At 40.3% G+C, this 20,555-nt stretch overlaps 1 protein-coding gene across 10 annotated transcripts in view; it reads right to left on the bottom strand.

Moving 5' to 3' along the window:
- LOC117428496 (nuclear receptor corepressor 2-like) overlaps window positions 1-20,555 on the bottom strand; it is a 132,814-nt gene that overhangs the window by 42,833 nt on the left and 69,426 nt on the right. For 7 of the 10 annotated variants that reach the window (XM_058994562.1, XM_058994561.1, XM_058994558.1 and 4 more), the window contains exons 9-16: window positions 18,763-18,829; window positions 15,535-15,707; window positions 14,725-14,818; window positions 13,961-14,139; window positions 10,169-10,223; window positions 9,025-9,123; window positions 3,410-3,564; window positions 1,733-1,902 (exon numbers count right to left, since the gene is read on the bottom strand). In XM_058994562.1, the coding sequence (XP_058850545.1) occupies window positions 1,733-1,902; window positions 3,410-3,564; window positions 9,025-9,123; window positions 10,169-10,223; window positions 13,961-14,139; window positions 14,725-14,818; window positions 15,535-15,707; window positions 18,763-18,829 (992 nt within the window). The remainder of the gene's footprint in view (window positions 1-1,732; window positions 1,903-3,409; window positions 3,565-9,024; window positions 9,124-10,168; window positions 10,224-13,960; window positions 14,140-14,724; window positions 14,819-15,534; window positions 15,708-18,762; window positions 18,830-20,555) is intronic. The other 3 variants (XM_058994557.1, XM_058994556.1, XM_058994554.1) reach the window with 3 other exon arrangements.

Raw genomic sequence — 20,555 nt, forward strand, 5'->3', positions numbered from 1 at the left:
ATATTTAAAAAAAAAACCCAAAAAACAACCACATGTAATCCCCAGTTAGTCACAGTTGCAGATAATTGCACAACAACTGTGTAGGTGGAAGTCGATTCTCAGACAAACCAACACAGCATAGGCACTGTTCTACCTCTGCAGATTACCTGAAGGACAAAAAAACACCTGTATGCTTGTAGTGCTTTATGCAGGTGGTTTTGCAGGTCAAAAACCAGGCCTTAAAATAGTTGTTGGTTGTTTTTTTCTTCACCTTATTGTAAGTTTCTCTTCAAATACATTTCCAGACATTTTCATATGTGATATTAGAATAACTGTAAATGTTTAACTTTTGAACATTGAACAGGTCAGGCACTGTATGGGTTCAAACACAATCGGATTTCCTTTGCTCCCACAAGATTCCCGCGAGTTGTAAAGCGCAGCAGTGACTCACTGTGCAGTCAGCAGAGCACTGCTGCAGTGACCCTGCCTACATGAAGGTCGCAGGTAGTTTACAGTCGGATTTTGCTGGCTGGTAAGTTTGGGGATCAGCAGCAATCACAGGAGCGGCCTGGCTCGCTTCCAGGGATCCTTATCCTGGGCAATTAGGAGAGGAGCGTGCCCCTCCTTGGGGTTTGGACCAGCCGAGCCCCTGACACATCTGCTAAGCTCCCCTCACTCAGACTGGCTTTGTCAGGCACTAGCTGTAGGGGAGTCTGCAACTGTACTGGCCAGTCACTCTGCCTCTCATCACACGAAGCCAAGGGGCAGGCTGAGTGTACTGAGAGACAAAAGAGCAACATGCAGAGCAAAACTCAAGTGAACTCTATGCATGACTGGCTTTAAGAAAAGCAGTCTCTAATTATGCACCCATGGTGATTAAGCCTTTTATTATATTCTCCCTTTGAGGTAAGTCATTAGCTACGAGTAACAAACCACTTGCAAGGCGAATACATTGTTTGTAGGTCTGGATTTAAGGAATGGCAACAGCGGTGCACATGTTTGGATGGGAATTTACAGCAATTGGCCCAACACCCTGCACTGACAGGCCCTCCCCATCCATCAGAAATGTTACATCTAAAATATCTGACAATACACGTTTCAGTACAGTGTTTGTGGTAAAATATAACATTTACAGCATTTGTTTAGGCAAATTAATTTCTAAGATGTCAAAGTTTGCTACTCAAAACTAGAAATAAAGAACACTGAATGTCAACTGCATGCAATTTGAAATAAGCACAATAATATTAGTAATAACAATAACAATAATAAAATTACCGGTACTAGAGAGAGAGTTGTCTTACGCGTACTAGTGGAAAAACGAAAATAAATCTTTCGATCATCGTTGTAAGAAAAACTTGGAATCTTGTCAGGGCTTCCTCCGAGGACTGGAGCTGTGCGCCTCGTCCCCAGCCTTTTCTTGAGAGCTGCTCATGTTTCCGTAGTCTCAGGCTGGTACTTCCCCTCACATGAGCCTCAGACAAAGAACAAGATCCAACCACATGGCTCTCTGGTTTTCACTATTGCTCATTTTGTAATCCTGTTAGTTATTGCGCAAGCTAAGCAGGGCACTAACGGCTATACAGTGCCTTCCTTATGTGTTGTATCTTTACATCTATCTAAACCACTAGTAAACTGAAGGTGGCAAATGATTAAACTCTTATACCATTACTACTATTATAAATATATGGTAGTCTACTACTGTACTTAACGTGTGCTTGCAGATTTGAGGCACTGAAAGCAGAGCTTCTCTTACCAAGTTCGTTGCTGAGCTGTGGCGCGGAGGCCTCCTCGTTCTCATTGGCCATTGAGCGAGTGATGCGCCCCTTGCGCCGCCCTTGGCTGTTGGCGGTCCGGCGGCCCTTGAAAGCGACAGTGGGCTCCTTGTCTTCCCCTTCCTCTCCCGAGGTGTCCCCGCTTCTGTCCCTGAGAAACCCAAGCAGAGGGTGGGGTCAGAACACTGGAAACAGGAAGCATTTCAACAGCACACTTCGATTGTGTTGTCTTCTAGTCAACTGTAAAACTTCACTAGCAAAGCATTGCCCGCTCACAGCCAGAAACACGTTTCTCTACAGTGCTGTGAACCCTGTTTATCTACAGATGTATTAATTCAGTTATTTAACCTGTTCACATACGCCTCTCAAGAGTCTTGTCAATTTACAATACTGTACGTTATTCAATATGCAATACCGCTATACCTAATCAAGGTCAACAAGATTGTTCTTTTAAAAACACACTTGTTCCAAGGGAAATAAAAGCTGAAAAGAAACAGCAATAAAGAAATAACAACTTTACAGGGTTTTACCGAAAGGACCTTCAAGCAGCTTTCTGCAATTTCTGCAACATAGGCACAACCAGCCAGCTGACAGCAAAGCCTTTCCAAATTCATCATTGCCGGCTCCTAATTAATCCTTGTGAAAGAAACCTGCTGCTGAACTTCGGGCTAAACTAAATATAGCTGAGCCAGATGTTACACCGACTGCATCAGGGTGCCAGGGCCCGCTCTGGACCTCACTGAACATCACTTCCTTTAGGAAGAGTACCTTTGTGGCTGTACACATTTCTTATTTTTTAGGCGCACTGCATTATTAAATATGATATTGCTTATTGAGGTTATAGTGAATACTGCTACTACTACTAATAATAATTCAACAATTTTACATAGTTAAGTAGGGTTGGTCAGCAGCAGATTTCAGTCTTTCTCTCTATCTAGTTCGGTCTGCTCCTGCTTGCTCTGACTCAAGTCTGATGGAAATATAAAGTGAATGACCTAAAACATTCCTCTGGCACCAAGCACTGGCAGAAACAAAACAGTTCCCTCACATCTGAGCTGAAGTGCGCAGAAACTCAGAAACAGCTGCAACAGTTGGAGCAGTGTGCCGATCGCATTGTTTAGACTAAAAAGGACTTTCTTTGGAGAACACGTCTCTGCCCTGGGGACTGGCTGTGAGAAAATAATCTCATTTTAAATTGGACTCTGTGCCCCTGGAACTCAATATTGGGGAAACAAAACCGAGAACCACCCAGGAAATGGAAAACACGGGCCAGTTTCCCAAAACACTGCTGGCACTTAGAAGGGTGCTAGTTAGCAAGCTAAATTATTTTACTTGTTTTAAAAAACAGTATTTCAAGATAGAACAATAGTTTAGTTGAAATCAACTCAGCAAGTCTATATGATTAAAGGATAAATGTGTTACTTTCTTTAAAAACATTTTTTTATGAAAGTGAATTAGATTTAGCCAACTGCTACCTAGAACTGCTTTGTGAAACTAGCCCCAGGAAACTAAATGATATTTAAATGTACTTTAAGAAATACAGAATTGTAATAATACCCTTATGAGGGCAGAAATGTTTGCCTATTTGATAAGGAAGTACAAAGGGGGGTACTGACCATGGTTAGCCCAAATAAGAAATCGAAAAGCTTGCCACTTACTTCAGAGGGTCATCCTTATCGTTGTCTAGCTCTGCTTTCTCCTCCTCCTTCTCTCCCTCTTTCTCTTTCTCATCCTTCTCTTCCTGGCTGCTGCGGCTCACTTGCTGTTGCTGCGGCTGTTGCTGCTGTTGCTGCTGTTGCTGCTGCTGCTGCTGCTGTACAAAAAACACACGCAGCAATGAATTGATGGGGGTTTGAAACCTGCATGCTTATAGGTGGTCCGTATCCCTTGGCAACCTGCCTGAATCCTCATTGCCAAAAGGTGAAAGTAATATTAAAAATAGCATTTTTTTTTTTTTTTTTTTCAAAGAATCCCTTAAAATATCTTTAAAAATAAATCAAAACCAGCAAGCAAGTACAAACTGAATTCCCTTTCCAAGGGTGCCAGCCAAAAAGTACTTCTTCCTGCAGTGCAGGTATTATTGCTGAAATAAAAAGCACAGAAAGCTGAACAGCTCCTACACAGCATTTATATAAACAAATGGTAAAACATTTTTCTATTTTTTTCTGAACTCATTTTCAGGGAAGAGTAACATGTACTCACAGTACATTTGACTGATCATTTTAAGTGTGCAAACATCCACGATTATCCTGATAGGCTGGTGCACAACAGAAAGAGATGACTGTAGTCCCACAACCATGCTCATTATTACACCAAAACAGAATTCTCTGTCTGTTTACAACTGTACAATCTTCCACAATTTAGCCTAAAGTGCATGTCTATACTTCCATACAGTCCTGTTTGTTCACAGCTCCCTGATATAGTTTCAGGAGCAGCTTACTCAAACCCCCTCCTGCCTTTGAAACCAAAAAAGATTTGCCGATGTAATCTCAACAGCCACACTCCTCACCCTACAGTATCTTCAGACAGGAGGTTATAACCTAAACCTAAAGTTATTCAAGTATCTTTTAAGGCATTCCAAGGCTCCACCTGTTTATCAGCGCTTGATTATCTTTCCATGAGTCTTCAAACGAACGTAATTTGCGCTCAGTGTGCAAGCTTCCTTCCTGGGGTTCGAGAGAGTCTGGCGCAGCAAAAATGAATCCCTGTTTGTCACTCCTCGTTCCCTGCTGCTGGAAGGAGAGCCGAGGATCATTTTTTAAATGTTCTTGGCACTGGCACGGCTTCCTGCTAGGGGAGAAAGCATCTGCGGAACAAGAAAGAGGACCTCTGCGAATCTCTATTCCTAGTCCAGGGGAAGCACACAGGCTTGTCTCTGCTTTGGTTCAAATCTGAGCAGCTCCTGCTGGGCACAGACTTCAGCAAATGATTTTTTAACACTGCATTATTATGTATGTATGTATGATTATGTTTTTATACTCTTTATAATGTAGGTAATTATTATATACCATGTTTTTATACTCTTTATAATGTAGGTAAGTCTAAACAGCGATGCATCTAAATACTGCCATCATCTGGGAACTAATCTGTACTTGCTTTTCAAAGACAAAAAACACACAAGGGACTCGCACACACTGTTTGAGATTAAAGTTTTGTAAAAGTCACGTACTTTTAATGATTTCATTTTATTCAGACCTGCGGTAAACAATGAAGAAAAATAAACGAAAAATACTGACCCCTGGTCTTCGACGCTCCAAAACAAGGTCGTATTGGAGAACTCTCCAGTACTACAGGACGCCTCTGTGATCACTTCATAAGAAACCAGCTTAAATAGCTAGACTGCTGCGGTCATTTGTGGCTTCTGCCTAAAAATTATGTAACTGCACAAAACAGCAGCTGCAAAAGTTAAACTCCACAGCATGTTTGTTCAACTGATAAAAACAAGCAGAAAAAAAAATAACAATGTTGCTTGGAGCGATAGCCAGCCAAGCCTGCCTCCATGTATCTTGCGTCTGACGAAAGGGTATTCCAGGCCAACAAGATGATATAAACACAACACCACACAGGCAGGGCAGGATGCACTGCGCTACCTAGAGAGCTGGCATATACAACAAGGAGGAGCGTGTCTAAAACGCTTTCCTTAATGTTCCAGCCTCCGCTGTTTATAAAGCTTCTCTCCGCGGTCTCGATGTTATGAAAAGGCTCTGAAATGACAAGGCAGTCTGCCAAAGGAGCCGCATAACTGCACTGAATCTGCCCCGCAAAACAGCCTGCTCCCTCGGCACCCAATGGGTTAAAACAACAACAGTCTCAATCTGAAAGAACAAGCTCCACCCACCTTCTCTTCCATGGGCTTTGGAAGTGCCAGCAGTTCTCCAGAGTTCAGCAAAGCAGGCGAATGTTCACTGAGAAGAGCCGCTGGGCCAAGCCCGTGCTGCTTGCAGTCTCTCATCACTCCCGACCAAACTGATTTTTTTTCCCCTTCTCTTGGTGCTTTGCGTATTGATGCCGTCAACTAACCAGGGCATTCCAGTTATGATTTAGCAATTTACTGGAACATCGAAGAAGCTTAAAGGCTAGGCTATGATTCATAATCTAAAAACCACACACAACTGTCACAACCCAAACCACATTGTTGGCTGGCTGGCTGGCTGGCTCTCTGGGAGGTGATTAATCTGCAGGGACACACAGTTTGAAGTTGCTGTAAAGTGGGTTTCTCTTATTTTTACCTTTCAAAATCGGGGAGGCACCCACACCCGCACATACATGTATATATGACGGAAATGAAAACCTTCTCTGTGCCCAGTTTAAATCTGTTCCAGATTGTGACTCATTACACAGTGCTTAACCCCTAACCGAGATCTCTCAGTCACACCACCTGAAAACGTATGTTTTTCTTTGTTGTTTTTTTTCTTAATATTTTGGATATTCATTTCCAGTTTAAAAGTTAGGTCATCTTACATTCATTTTTTATTTACGAAGCGTTACAAAACACTACTATGTTGCTTGAAGGCATACACTTCCATATGAAGTCTGATTTATGCCCCCACTTTCTAGCCTTTCAAAACTGTATTTGTAAAATTCCATCCACAATCTCTGAATAGGTCAAAACGTGGAACCAAAGTCATGTGTCTGTCACACAATACGCAAAACTACCTTGAATAGCCTCATAGCGTTCTATAGACCATTATGAAAACATTTAGTTCAAATCTGATAAAAACAGATGAATTTATGCAAATGTTTACATGACTACGATGACCTTTTTGTTTTTGGTGCCGGCAATCATTTAGATAAAGGATTAAAAAATATATACAGTTTCAGTGAGAGCGCAAGTGATTAATTAACCCTTATCGGATGGTGAGCTTTTCAGGCTAGTGTCGGAACAATGAGCCATTATCTTTTCCTACAAACGAGTCCTTATCTCCTCGATCCTACAAATCAGAGTAGACTCACCTACTGCTTGCACATAACCGCTAGCGTTTCCTTGATCTCTTATCTCGGAAACCACAAAAAAAACAGGCTTCTGGAAAAATCCGTCCGGAAATTCACAACGTGTTCCACATCTAGACCCAAGTGGCTCGTTTTACTGGCCTGCAGTCATACTGCCTTAGAGTAAGATCTTATCAGATCTCTGAAGCTAAAACAGGGTTGTGCCAGGATAACACTTCCATGGAAGACTCCAACAGACACATTCCCTCCATCTACTTCCCAATTCGGACACAAGTGTGGTAAAGAAGATCATAACCCAGTTTTATCACAATTCGTTTTCTCAATATCTGCAATAATGAAAGCGTGACATACGTCCGTAAGTAAAGACAGACAGCTATGCATCTCCTTATACCCCCAGATTCTCATACCTCTCAAGAACTGAAGAATGTCCCAAGTTTCAGAACATACGTATAAGGATAAGCAGCCCCAGTGTCGTGGGCAAATTCCAAACCACAATAAACTGACATAAAAATAAGAGCCTGAACTTAACACTTCTGCCAACAACTGGGACTGAGAAATTCAATACGAGAAAGAAACATGCTGAAAGCGGCTGCTGCTGCTGCTTCAAAACCTGTACAGATGCAAAACACTGTCTGCCTCACAAACATTAGAGTATTTCAACTTCAGCAGTGGAAATGTGTTTACAACCACTCCAAAAACACAGTCTGCAAACCACCATGGCTATACTGCAGAGTTCAACAAATCAACTCTAGACCCTATACAATCCTTTAGAATTACAGCCTTCCCTCACCACAGTGGCGTGCACGAATCCTCCCGCTTGCAGTCTTGCCATCTGAAGGCTACCTCCCTAGGCTACTGTTTTCAAAGTCCTACACCAGGCAAATGAACCAATCAGGTTTACCATAGTGAATGAGCAAAATGTGATTGGCCATGCCTGGAAAGCTCTGCTTCCCTGTCCTCTAGCCATTGCTTCCTTGAAGTCACCGGAGATGTTCAGCAATACTACTCAACCTTTAAGGAATTACCATAGACTAGTGTGGTAAACATAGAGAGCTGACAATTTTAGTGACTGAAACATTATGTCTCACACAGCCTACAAGCTATTTTTTTCTACCTCTTTGGCTTTTAATTTAGTTCATTTCAGGCCACAGATATAAATAAACCTACAGCAAACCACAGAAAAGCAAGATAGGTGTTGACGTCAAAGATGTTTACACTCTTCAAGAATTGGTTTGAGAAGCCACAGCCTTCTTTGGCAATGTTTTTATTTTTGCTACATTAACATCATTTCCTGAATAATTCTGCAAACCGGTTAGCAAGAAGCTACACGTTATCTGTCTGAGATTGTTAACTGATCACTATTTCACTGACTTGCACACAATTAAAAAAAAAAAAAAAAATCCTTGCACATTCTTTTACCAGAGATGAAAGACAAAAAGAAAAAAAGGGGGGGTTTTCTCTGACGTTTGCATCCAAACAGATCAATACAGACATCAAAGCCTATTTATTAAGACTGCGGATATTTAATGATCCTTGGAGGTCACTGGCACTAAAACATACAAAAATCATTACAGCCGCCAGCCTCATTATCAGGTTTTTACTTGCAACCTTCTCTCTCTAAATGAGTGAGTATTAACATCACCTTCTCTGACTGTGCTTACTGAAGCACTAGAGGATGGTTATCTAGTGAATGTGGGAGTTGTCATAGGAAGACCAGCCTCCTCCATCAGTTAGTAACTCAACACAGTGGGACTCTGGATACCAATATTCCCTGCTGCCACATGCCCTTGACATTTCAGGAAGCAAAGCTGTTTTTTTTTTTGTTTTTTTTTTTAAATGTGGATACAATACTGTAATATTTGACTCCGTACCCAGACCCATATTCGGTTCGTATGATGCTCCAATGTTAATTTCTCTTTTTAATTTATATAAATCGCATTTGAGGAACTCATCCAGTTCATTTTATCCTGTGTAGAGACGTCATCCCATGCATAGAAAACAAGGATCAACTACAAAGTTAAACACTATGTTTATTAGCAGTTCCTGGCAACAATATCAGTTATATAAATCAGTAATATGTCAGCTGGAGGGTGTTTTATTAGAAGATTCATTACGCACAGTTTCAGCAGACATAAACTGCAGGAGATGTCTTATACACACACACCATATTAACTTACATTAAGTGTTATGTGAGCTATGTAGTAGATTCTTACATTTCATATACAAAAAAAACCCACGCACACACCAAAATAAGAGAGAGGCTGGTGAAACGGAATCTCAAAAACAATTCAAACGAGTTCAAGAAAAAAAAAATGACAACTACCTGGCTCCTTCCGCGGCGGCGATAGTTTCTTCTCACAATGTTTTTGTAATTTTCATTTTTCTTGGTAATATAGTAAAACAGGACACAGTCCGCCACAGTCTGAAACAAAGGACATGCATTTTTAAGATCTATACCGCATATACAGACAGACCATACAGTACAGTACACAGATACAATATATACAGTACTCAAATCTGCATACACTATTGGGATGTATACAGCTTTTGCTATGTTCAGTGTGGAGTTTCATCTCATTACAGTCATGTAGATTTTCATGACTGAAGGAACAGAAATCAATCAGAGAGGCTAACAAACTGTGTGAAAAGACTTTTAAAATGAGAACAACTAACTAACTAACTAACCATCCAACTAACTAACTAACTAACTAACTAACTAACTAACTAACTAACTAACTAGGTTTCAGCTGCTGCCTGAACCCATTTGAAGTTGCAAACCCACACCGTTCAGCACACCCTCAGAACCCGGCAGATAAGAGAGATGAAAGCGAGGAGCACGGTCTCTTCAGGGCTCGCTTCTATTTACACCGAATCAAATACTCTCGCCACAGAGCGCTCGGCTCGCATCATCTCCCTAAAGGACCTCCAAGGTGCTAAAAGATGAATCTGCCTTCAAAAAAATAAAAAAAGGTTGCAAGCAGAGGCAAGAGGCGTTTGAATCCGGAAGCTTTTTTTTAATAAAAGCAACAAATATTTCAAGCACCCTGAGCGATCTAGTCCAAATTCTAAACCTAAAAACATATTTTAAAAATGTCCTCATCCACAATATGATTTATTTAGTTGCTAGTGATAATAATATCCTCTGCAGCAGTCCTAACCCATAGATAAACGACCTTGTCTTGCACTGTGCCCTTGCTTTCATCTAGGGGCTCCACACTGTCACCACGGTCAATTATCTAGCAGGTAACAAACGATGCAGAGAACATTAGTGCCCAAATAACTCAACTCAAATGGGCATAAATAAGACATCTCAAAGACTACCCACGTAAAGCTAATGCTGCCAAAACAACCTTTTCCAAAGTGATCCTGTTTAATCTCAGAGGCTGGTTTAAAGCATCGGCCGCGGTGCCCTTCAGATAAAAGGCTTCTGCCTTTTTAAAATCGCATCAAATCAAAGCGACTCTCACCTTTCTCTCCAGGAACGAAGCGATCAAGCTGAAGTTCTTCGGGTGCTGGATGAACCTGTTGGCCCAAGAGGGAAATAATAAAGCTGGAGTCGCAGAGCTCTGTAATTGTTTTACCTGCGTTTTAATCTCGACCCCCTCAATCCCACGGTGCTGCACTCTTGCCAAGCTCATTTAGAAAACTGGATCGCTTCCCACCTTCACTGACCCAGGGCTTCGTCTCAGAGAACCAGCAGCTAATTGAAAACCCTTAAATACTTTATAGACCTCGTTCTGCAGTCTGCATGAAGGGCAATGAGAGCACGAGGCCATTTAACACCAGACTACCCCTGAGCTTCAGCAATTTACATTCTGCAATACTGTGTTAGGTACTTATTTATTCATTTTTTAAAGTTTTTTTTTTACACCAAGAGCAGGGAGTTCTTATGTTAAATAAAGAAGATAAAGGTAGTTCCCCCTACTGCAGTTTTTTTTTTTTTTTTTTAAATTATTATCTGAAGATGTTTTTCCATATCATTTTACATCAGTGTAATACAAAACTCAAACAAAAAAAACATGTGTTATACAGCTACTGTGTAACACATGTTGTTCAATGTCAGTTATAACCCCCTACTGCTGCAAGTCCAGCTGTAGCACAAACATGTCGATTTGTCTCACTTAGTGACAGTGGAAAGCAGGTTTCAAGGTTTTCGCTCGTGTACCTACAGCTAGAACTACCTTGAGTCAATGTAAATAAACTGCAATTTACTGCAGAATATTGTATTGAGTATAACACTGAACACCACTGAAGGACATGGCATAAATGCACTTTGCTGGAATGAGAATTCATGTTTTGTACACTTCAAATAACAAACCAATAACAAAGACTGTGCAGCTACTGAGCTTTTGTGTACAGTATGTTGCACTCTGCCACAGAACATCTTTTTAATTACGCAGTGAAATAAACAAACAACGCATTCACTAAAGCATGCCCTACTCTAGATGATTAACAGCATGTTTTATGAGTAAAACCCAATGAAAAAGAACTAATCATAGCCTGGACAGCAGAACTCAACTGTTAACTGCACAAGCAATGCAATGACTCGGTTCTCTAAAGAGACATAGAGCCAGAGTCAGAGCCCTGCACCCCAGTGTCATGGACCGGAACCAAGACACTTTGAATAAGGTTTTAGATTGATTGATTAGAGATGAATCACACTGCCTACTACAGCGCTGTTGGTTCTGAAATTGTAACTGCAGCTTATGAATAGTCAATTCCTGGTGGGAATTCGAACATGAATACATGTTTTAATAAGAAAAATGTGTGTGTATTCTGTTTTAATTCCAATAAAAGCATACACTTTATGGTAATACCAACCTGTTCACATTTTGTGTGTACAAACTTATTGTAAAAGTGCTTCCAACAAAAATATATAATATAAATGTCATAAAATGTATTTTGTTTTGATTCGTCCTGATCGACATTTCTGTTTACAAAGCAAATACCCCATTTGCTTTGTAGAGCTTGTTTTAAACAAAACAAACAAAAAAAATAGGAGTTGCACACACACCATTTGCGGAAAAGTTAAGGAAATAACTACTAATTATTTCCCAAGCCAACCTGTTTTGATTCCCTCAAGACGCCTGTACGATCAATTAAAATGGTCTGTCAGTACTGTTGAATGCCACTCTGCATTCTAAAAAACTCGATTATAAACTTAAAACGCAGAGCTCTTACCAAACCATAAAGTAATTGTTTTTCATCGACAGACAAACTAAAACATTTGTGAAGGAGCAGCGGGCAAAGTTACTTCAGAGAGAACAGGACGCACCCTTGCTTCCTTCACTTCCACCTTAAGAACAAGACCTCTGTTACTGAGGTAAACGTCAGCCACTCAGGCATGGAAAAGCACTCGACATGAAACATTCACACTCCTCGCTCCTCTAACCCCAGGACTGTTAAGAGCAGGGTTTCACTTGAAGGCAAGAAGTGCTTTAAGAAAACAACCAGTTCATTAAAGATCAGACAACTGCTTTGAGAAACATCTTGAAAAATTGGATCTTCATATTTTTTTTATTGCCTTTGATACGGTATTCAAAGAACACTCTTTTAAGCGACAGAATCGCTGTGAGGAAAGTGCTCCTTCAAAGCTTATTTTCGACTTTCTTGAAATTTGTATTCACATCGCAACCAGGAACGAAATGCTAAATGCTGTAGGTGTTGACGAAAATTCTCTCAAATTGATGCTGAAATGGACCTGCAAAGAATTTTGAACTTTATTCGGTGCTTATTTGAGTGGTAAAATAACTACATTCTAGTTTTTTATACTGTATTTATTTGTTTTATTTTGTTTCAGGACAAAAAGGCAATTAAATGTTGTCATTTTATTCACTCTTTGGTCTTTCCCCTTGACCTCAGCAAACACCCTTGTCCTTCTTGAGAGGCTGTGTTAGAATGCATCAGACGTGGGAAATGACTCACATCACCTGGTTTCCCTCGTTGCTCAAATCCCTTTTGCTAAATGGATTGTGTTTTTATCATGAAGGCACAGCAAGAAAAACCGAAACAAAATTGCAGCCAAGTGTTCATTTCAAAACAACTGTAGCCGTACAATCCATTCTAGACATTTCAAAATGCTGCAAACCATCTAGTATTAGGAAATGCTTACTGGTGAATTGAATGTATATGCCAAATTTAGTTTTAACTAATTGTAAGTCAATTTAACTGATCCTTCGAGATAAATAACAATAAAATGACACAGCTTGACACTAATCCTGGTTATCAAATGAAAAATAAGTTAAAAAGGTCAACAAAGTATTATTATTATTATTATTATTTCTTAGCAGACGCCCTTATCCAGGGCGACTTACAATTGTTACAAGATATCACATTATTTTTACATACAATTATCCATTTATACACTTGGGTTTTTACTGGAGCAATCTAGGTAAAGTACCTTGCTCAAGGGTACAGCAGCAGTGTCCCCCAACCTGGGATTGAACCCACGACCCTCCGGTCAAGAGTCCAGAGCCCTAACCACTACTCCACACTGCTGCCCTTATTGCGCCCCATGCAACAGCAGCCATTTCTGTGTTGAGATGAAGATAGAGCCCTTTACTGTGCTGCATGCCTTGGAAAAGAACATTATGACATCACACACATCTAATGGCAGACCGCATTCCATCACGTTCTGTTGAGATAGACACAGCTGATTCAGTCACACTAATAAAACAAGCTGACTGTTCAAGTGAACATCTCAAATCAGCAGAGGAAATGGTCTTGATTTCCCAAGCACAACCATCAACTAACCGACTGATGGATTAGAATATCTGTGGGGCTAATTCTCCTGCTTTGCACCCTCGTACATTATAATAATAATGTGGTATTAATGTAGGGTTAGGAAGCAAAGTCTGAGAATTAGTCTCTTTCGCTCTCTCTCTCATTACGTACACTCCCTGACAGCTTCCAGAAGTGGGAGACACTGATGCTGCCACCTAGTGAGAGCAGAGGGAAGTTCATTCAACACATTTTGTGTAAAACAGGTATTAAAGTTACATGTTAGGGTTCACAGATAAACACTAAAGGGTTAACGATGCAAAACAGCATCTCTCTCTCAGGGACGTTAAGATTCATGTTGACTCTGCTCATTCTCTCTCTCTCTCTCTCTCTCGTTAAGATTCCTGCTGACTCTGCTCATTCAAATAGCAGCTCTTAAGCTGTGGCAGGCTATCAAACCACCAGCCTTGTGAAAATAGAGCCCAGGGGGCCTCCTGCGCTACCCTGCCCGGTCGCGAACGCAGCAGCTGGGCTCTTACTTCTCTCGAAAGGTCTCCTTCTCCTGCTCGCTCCACACGTTCATGACCTGTCTGTCCTTGTACACCTTCATGGGGTCGTCCATGAGGCCGTTCATGTTGATGAATTTGATTCGCTGCTGCTCTGCGTCAAACAGCATGGGCGGGATCACGGCCAGATGACGCATCTGCTTCTCCGAGTTCTGAGGGGGGAAAGAGAATAATAACACTGATGTGGAAAAAGGCTTTGCAAAAATGTTTTGAAAAAAAAAAAAAACAACAAACACAAGGAAAAGACAATTGTGCCATGGCAGCACAAGAACATTAAGTGCTCTTTTGTCAGGGTAATCATAAATAAAACAGCTTCAACATGGGAACATCTGATCCTGCTTCCATGCTAACAAAACACAAATGTGGTACTACACACTCTGCATAATCTTGATTCAGTGATTGACAAGTCTTTTTCTTTTATTTTCAGTTATTTACTGGGTCTCATTTTTTTCTGTGAAAACAGGGTCAATTCTAGAAAATAAGACATCTTAGTAAGTTCTCCCAAAAGGACTCCCAAGGGTCACAATATATTTTATTAGTATGTCTCAGTATTATATTCTTAGTAACCTTCCTGACTGTAACAATTAGTTATTTTCAAGACCAGTAGGAGGCAGTGTAGCCCTGTGGTTAGAGCACAGGACTGGAATCCAGTAAAGCCTGGGTTCAAATCCTAACTCAGGCACTGTAGCAACTTCACCTTATAGGCTATGTGTACATGCATGTATTCCAGATCTTACCTCCTGTTCTGAAATGCCGTCAATGATCTCGGACACCTCGTGTTCGCTCCGCGCCGCCGATGTCGAGAGGCCTCCACTCCTCTGTCCGACCCTGCTGAGAAGCAACCTTTTAACTTTAATAGGCTGCCTTGAACCACAGTACAGTATGAAGGAGCCCTACCCTGTACAGCTGGTAAACATGACATTGTGGACACCACTCTGAGATTCAAACTTCAGTGCAACAGAAAAGAAAGCGGGTGAGATTTTATGGTTAACATGCGAGTTTCGCTGCAGTGGCAAAAACAATATAAGGAAACATTGATTCTCCTACAGTACTACAGATACCAAAAGCTACCATATTACTCCCAGAGTAAAATAATTGTATCGCATATCGCTGCAGTTAGTAAGGCTTTTTCTCCTTTGGAAAGTTGTCACCAAAGGTTAGTGTTAAAATAAAAAAAAAATGTAAATCTTAGCCCAGAGTTTAGGTCATGCCTCGTTACCCAAAACTCCCCTCGGGAAAGAGGCTGCACTACACTGCATCCTGCCCAACCTCATTGTGGGTCAGTGCCTACTTTTTTTTTGTTGAACAGATTAAAAGAGATCAGTAGCCAGTTTCCTAAAGTGCAGTTTATCACATTCCATCAGTCCACATCAGACACATTAAACCTACATTGCTTTCCTATTATTACAGTAAGTGTACCTCCGCTCAGCATGACATCCTCATTTCTCTCATTCCCTAGCAGGCCTGGCTATGTGCTAGAAGGCAGCCCCCTGACCCTGACCCTGGACTGTGCTGCACTCCACAGCGCTGTTCTCTGCCTGCCTCACCTCTGCATGCGCTCCTGCAGTTCTCTCTGCTTGCGGATCTCAGGGAACTGTTTCTCGTAGTACTCGCGCACTTTGCTGTCCTTGGCGCGCCGCCGCGGGTTGTTCTCGATGCGATCCACTTTCTTTTCCCAGGCTTCCATCAGCTGGTCGTAGCGCTGGCAGAACTTCTGTTCCTGAGAGGGGGAGCGTGATCAAAGAGAAACGACAGCTCAGGATCAGGGAAGGGAGGGGTCACTGTGTCCCCGATTGGGTGACACTCAAGAGACAAAAAACTCTGAATGAAAGGGAAGAAGCCTGTAAATAGGGCAGGCAGGGAGGAACGTCTTATCAGCAGAGCATCTTGTTGCTGCCAGCTTGCCTGCAATGCATTTCTGTTACAGAATTCAGACCTAGTTTTATCTCTTATTTATTTTCAAAAGGACATTTGTTTTGATTTGTTCTCCATCAAAAAACACAAACATTTATATATATATTTATATATATATATATATATATATATATATATATATTTTAGCTCAAAGAGCCAGCTGCCCTATATATATATATATATATATATATATATATATATATATATATATATATATATATATATATATATATATATATATTTTTTTTTTTACAGTAAAATTACCTGTATTTCATTGTAGAAATAATTATCACACACTGCATATGAGAAATTCAGATCAGTAACAAATTATAAATGTGTTACTTGTATTAGTGTGATGTACCAACATCCAATCTTCTAAAACCTATTTATAGTACAGAATTTAAATGGTTTTAGGATCAAATAACATGCAATTATGAACAACCAGTAGTCAAAAAAAAAGAAGAAATGTAAATTGGTCCACAGAGCCTCCTCCTGCTTCCTGCAGATTGAAAACAAACCTGCAGTGGCAGCCTATTCACCTTCCGGACGTACAAAATGGCTTCAGATTACACTGGCATGTGAGTTTGAATTTAAACCCAGGAGAGTCCCATGAAAAGGAACAAAGCTTCTCACCCAAGAGCCATCCCAGAAACCCCCTAACCGCTGCTTCAGCTCAGCCACACTCTCAGTTTCACAATCGTTTAACTGTAATGAAATGGTCATTACTAACATATACTGGAGAATGTACAGACCCTCGCCTGCTACCAGCCTCCAGTGCTTATGTTACCAGACAGACGGCTTCATTAAACAAGCTGGGATGATCAGCTTGCACCTAAACTATCCAGGCAACTCACAAACCACTGACTGGAGAAAAACAGAGTTTATCTTTATTCATTCTGCTTGAAGATTTCCAAACACAGGAGGGTTTATTTATTTATTTATTTATATTTATTTATTTATTTATTTATTACGGTTATTATGTGAACGCCTGGTCGCTGTGAACACAATGAAGCACGCAAATCATAAAAGCTTGTCCCAGTGACTGTATGAAACACCGTACACACAGCTTAGTCACACAGGCAGTGGGGAAAAACAATCAGCTCCATTAGTTTGCCAGCTCGAACCCAGCTCTCTCTAATCATTATTATTGTCTTCGTATATATTTACATCTCGCTTGGATTTACTGTAGAATTGTTGAGCACCTTATTCTCATTTGACGCTGCACTGTTGTGGAGAATCATTAATTATATTCCACGGGATTGAATACTGCTGTTATGAAGCCTTGTTATTTGCTGCATGTTCTCTAAACTGAGCACAGAGCAGCTCTCTGGGTAACAAATCTACCTGGAGTGCTGAAAGCCCCGTCTGCGGGCACACACGAAGTCAAGGTGAATGCTTCAGCCTGCCCTGGACTACTCTCACAGAGCCACAGATCATACCAGAACTCTCTAACTGCAATTTTACTTCCTAAAAGTCACATGGCTAAAATAGGAACAGGAATAATACGGCAATGGCCTTGTCAACTCAAAAATAAAAACTGAACTTACATTAGTAACCCATATAAATGTTTACCACTGTATGTTTGCAGTCTTCTCATGGTTATACAATGCATTTACAGTACCGTAGTTTACCCTGGTATGCGTTTGTTTATTAATATGCTTACAGACCAGTTCAAACTCATTACCTGCCAAACTGGTGTGTAATATCTGTTAATTCATCGATCTGCCAAACTGGTTTGTAATATCTGTTAATTCATCTATGACTTAAACCTTCGACATAAAACTATAAAGGAAATGATTCTACAAAACGTGTCGAATTTACTGATGTATAAATAGTGAAATTCCCTTATCTGTGCTTCTTATTTCACTGACCGGAATGCAACACTATTGTTATCTGATCTATTGTTTGTACAGACTACGTGTCAATGTTATAAAGATGTACTGCATCAAACTGGTTTTGGTTTCTCTGGGACATTTTTGGATCAAAGACTATTTACTCAGGCTGTTGACACCTAGGTGAGTAGAACAAAGAAACAAATTAACAGTCCTATCAGAACAGCCATAATAAAAGTTTGGAAGGCTGTGCTACAGCAGTTTATTAACAAGTAACTACAAAACTCCATGAATAAGAGGCTGTATTCCCAGGGTGATGCAAGCAGACTTGACCTTTCTCTTAGTCTAAGTGCCTGGTACAGTGCACACACACACACCAGGTCACATGTTCAGTACATGTGCTTCCTGATCACATTCATACAGCGTTCAGCTGCTTTCCACTGAAACTGAACACATTTTACTGTGCTTCAAATGTTTCATATATGCAAGACACAGTACAGACAGAATACTCAACAAACAAACACACAATGCATTTTTCAACACGGCTAGACTTAGACACCACCTTACTTCACACAGTACAAACAGCATATCATTTGCCTTCTATCGCACTCACATTATTGACTCTATTGAATCAGGCAGCTCAAACATAAATAAATTGAATTAGGTTGCTAAAGGAACCCATAGGTTTTCTATTTTGATTTCAAATGCAGAGGCGTATTTACATACCACTGCTTGATGAGACAATGTTGGCTTTAGGGAAACGCCTACTGGTTTCATTATTGGTCAAGAAAGCCATTAGTGCACAAGTCTCCAGTGTGGTTTATGTAACTCTGGTGAACATACAAATGTGTTTGCTCCCTCTCACACACACAGAAAAACACAAAAAGACCAAACATGAATCAATTACACTGGTCTTATCAGTTATTTTTAGGCACGTAGTACATCTTTCTGTCACTTCCTCCCTCCCTTTACACCAAAGGAGTCTCAGATCTATTTTTTTCATCTTTTTATAGAAAGCGAGAGACTTACCCACTGTTTACGAGCATGGTTTCTCCTCTTGAAGTATAAAATTAGCTTCTTCCGCATTGCCTGGTTTCTAAGATAAAGGGGGGAGGGAAAAAATCAATGGCACGTATTAATAGGCTGACCCTAATCAACGGACTTGAAAGATTTCGCAGGCGGTGAACTCAGCCAGTACTGAACTCCCTGTTCAGACTCCTGAGTAAAAAATAAATGTTTTCCACCCACTTCCACAATGAAATAAATATTTTTATAAACGTCTATGCAGCATGACAGCACTGGCTTATTGAGTCAACAGAAGTATTCTAATACAGCACGGTATTTATTACTTAAACATTTTTTAAAAATCAGCATACATTTATACATCAGTATGTCGATTAGCATTTTAGCTAACCTATGAAATGTTTGAGATATACAAAATATAATACAGGCACTATTATATTTTAATTAGCTGCAGATTAAAAAGAGCGTTAAAACATAAAACACCATTTATTTTTTTTACCACCTTGCTAAATATTTAAAACTACAATAAAAACACCTTCATATATTTTTTAAATTGCACGCTTGAACAATAATCTAGATTGTAATAATTCAGGCTGCTCTTAAAAATGACCATATGGCGAGTCAGCTCCTAACCGGTTCTCCTTTCCAGTTTTTCAGCATTGAATAAGCTGCTGCACTTGTTCTTATGCAAGCTTCAAACCAGGCAAATTATATTCCACAGGGACACTGAAAAATAGGTTAGAACGTTTCAGCTACAGACAGATACTTCGAAACAGTACTGACCATGTAGAGGTGTATACAGTTTATACAGATGATTCCAATGTACACATACAGTATACTGAAACTATAAAGCCACCAAGGCAAAGTGAACTGACTTTGCATGTATTACATGATTAACAGTGGAAATATTGGGGATTACCAGTGCTTTGAAGAGGCGGCTCTTTAAAACAGTTTTTAAACAGTTTTCAAATCCCTCACCCGTGATCTTAACCATACAGTATCCTGACAGTACTTACCGTTCCACATTGACCCAATCTAAGATTCTCGGTATAGTAACGTGGCTTCTCTGGTTGGTTGCTACGACACATCAGAGTTTGACGAGATCTAATTAACAAATGCATCCGATCATCCTAGATTACGAGCACCACACACGACCCGAGCCATCGGCCTCTACATCTAATTCTGTAATCGCAGCTATTGGATATCAATCTCTTTACATTTCAGAGGAATTCAGGACAGGGGCAGAGGTCTACTGTCTTTAAAGAGATTCCCCCGAAAGGAGCGCAGCTCTGTCTGTGTATTAAGAATTACAAGGACAGTCCTTTAAAATTTCCTTATAGTGCAAAGAAATCCAGGTATAGATATTATAGCAAGAATTAACACACAGATGATAAAATGAATAACGCGTTACTGTTCTCTCAATGATCTGGGGTCTTTGTGTGACCTGTAATCCCAGTTAAAGATATTAGCCAATTAACTAATTAAACCACTCCTATCCCCTTCTTACTATGGGTAAACTGGCCAAAAATAAAACAATGAAGCAATACCAGTGAAGCATTTGTAAACCCAGCGGTCAGGCTCCTCCTCTTAATGACTAATCCGTGGGAAGTCCTGAACAACACTGGATCTCTCCACTTCAAATCAGCAGCTGCATCAGCTGTTGAACCTTGTCATACATGGTCATGTTTTAAACACACTTAGCCATCGACACATGTAACGTTTCAGTGTACCAGATTCTCTACTGTCTGCCACTCAAAGGAGGAACAATTGAAAAAAAGTGAACATAAGATATAGCAGTA

This window comes from Acipenser ruthenus, chromosome 21, assembly GCF_902713425.1.
Source record: "Acipenser ruthenus chromosome 21, fAciRut3.2 maternal haplotype, whole genome shotgun sequence".
NCBI lineage: Eukaryota > Metazoa > Chordata > Actinopteri > Acipenseriformes > Acipenseridae > Acipenser > Acipenser ruthenus.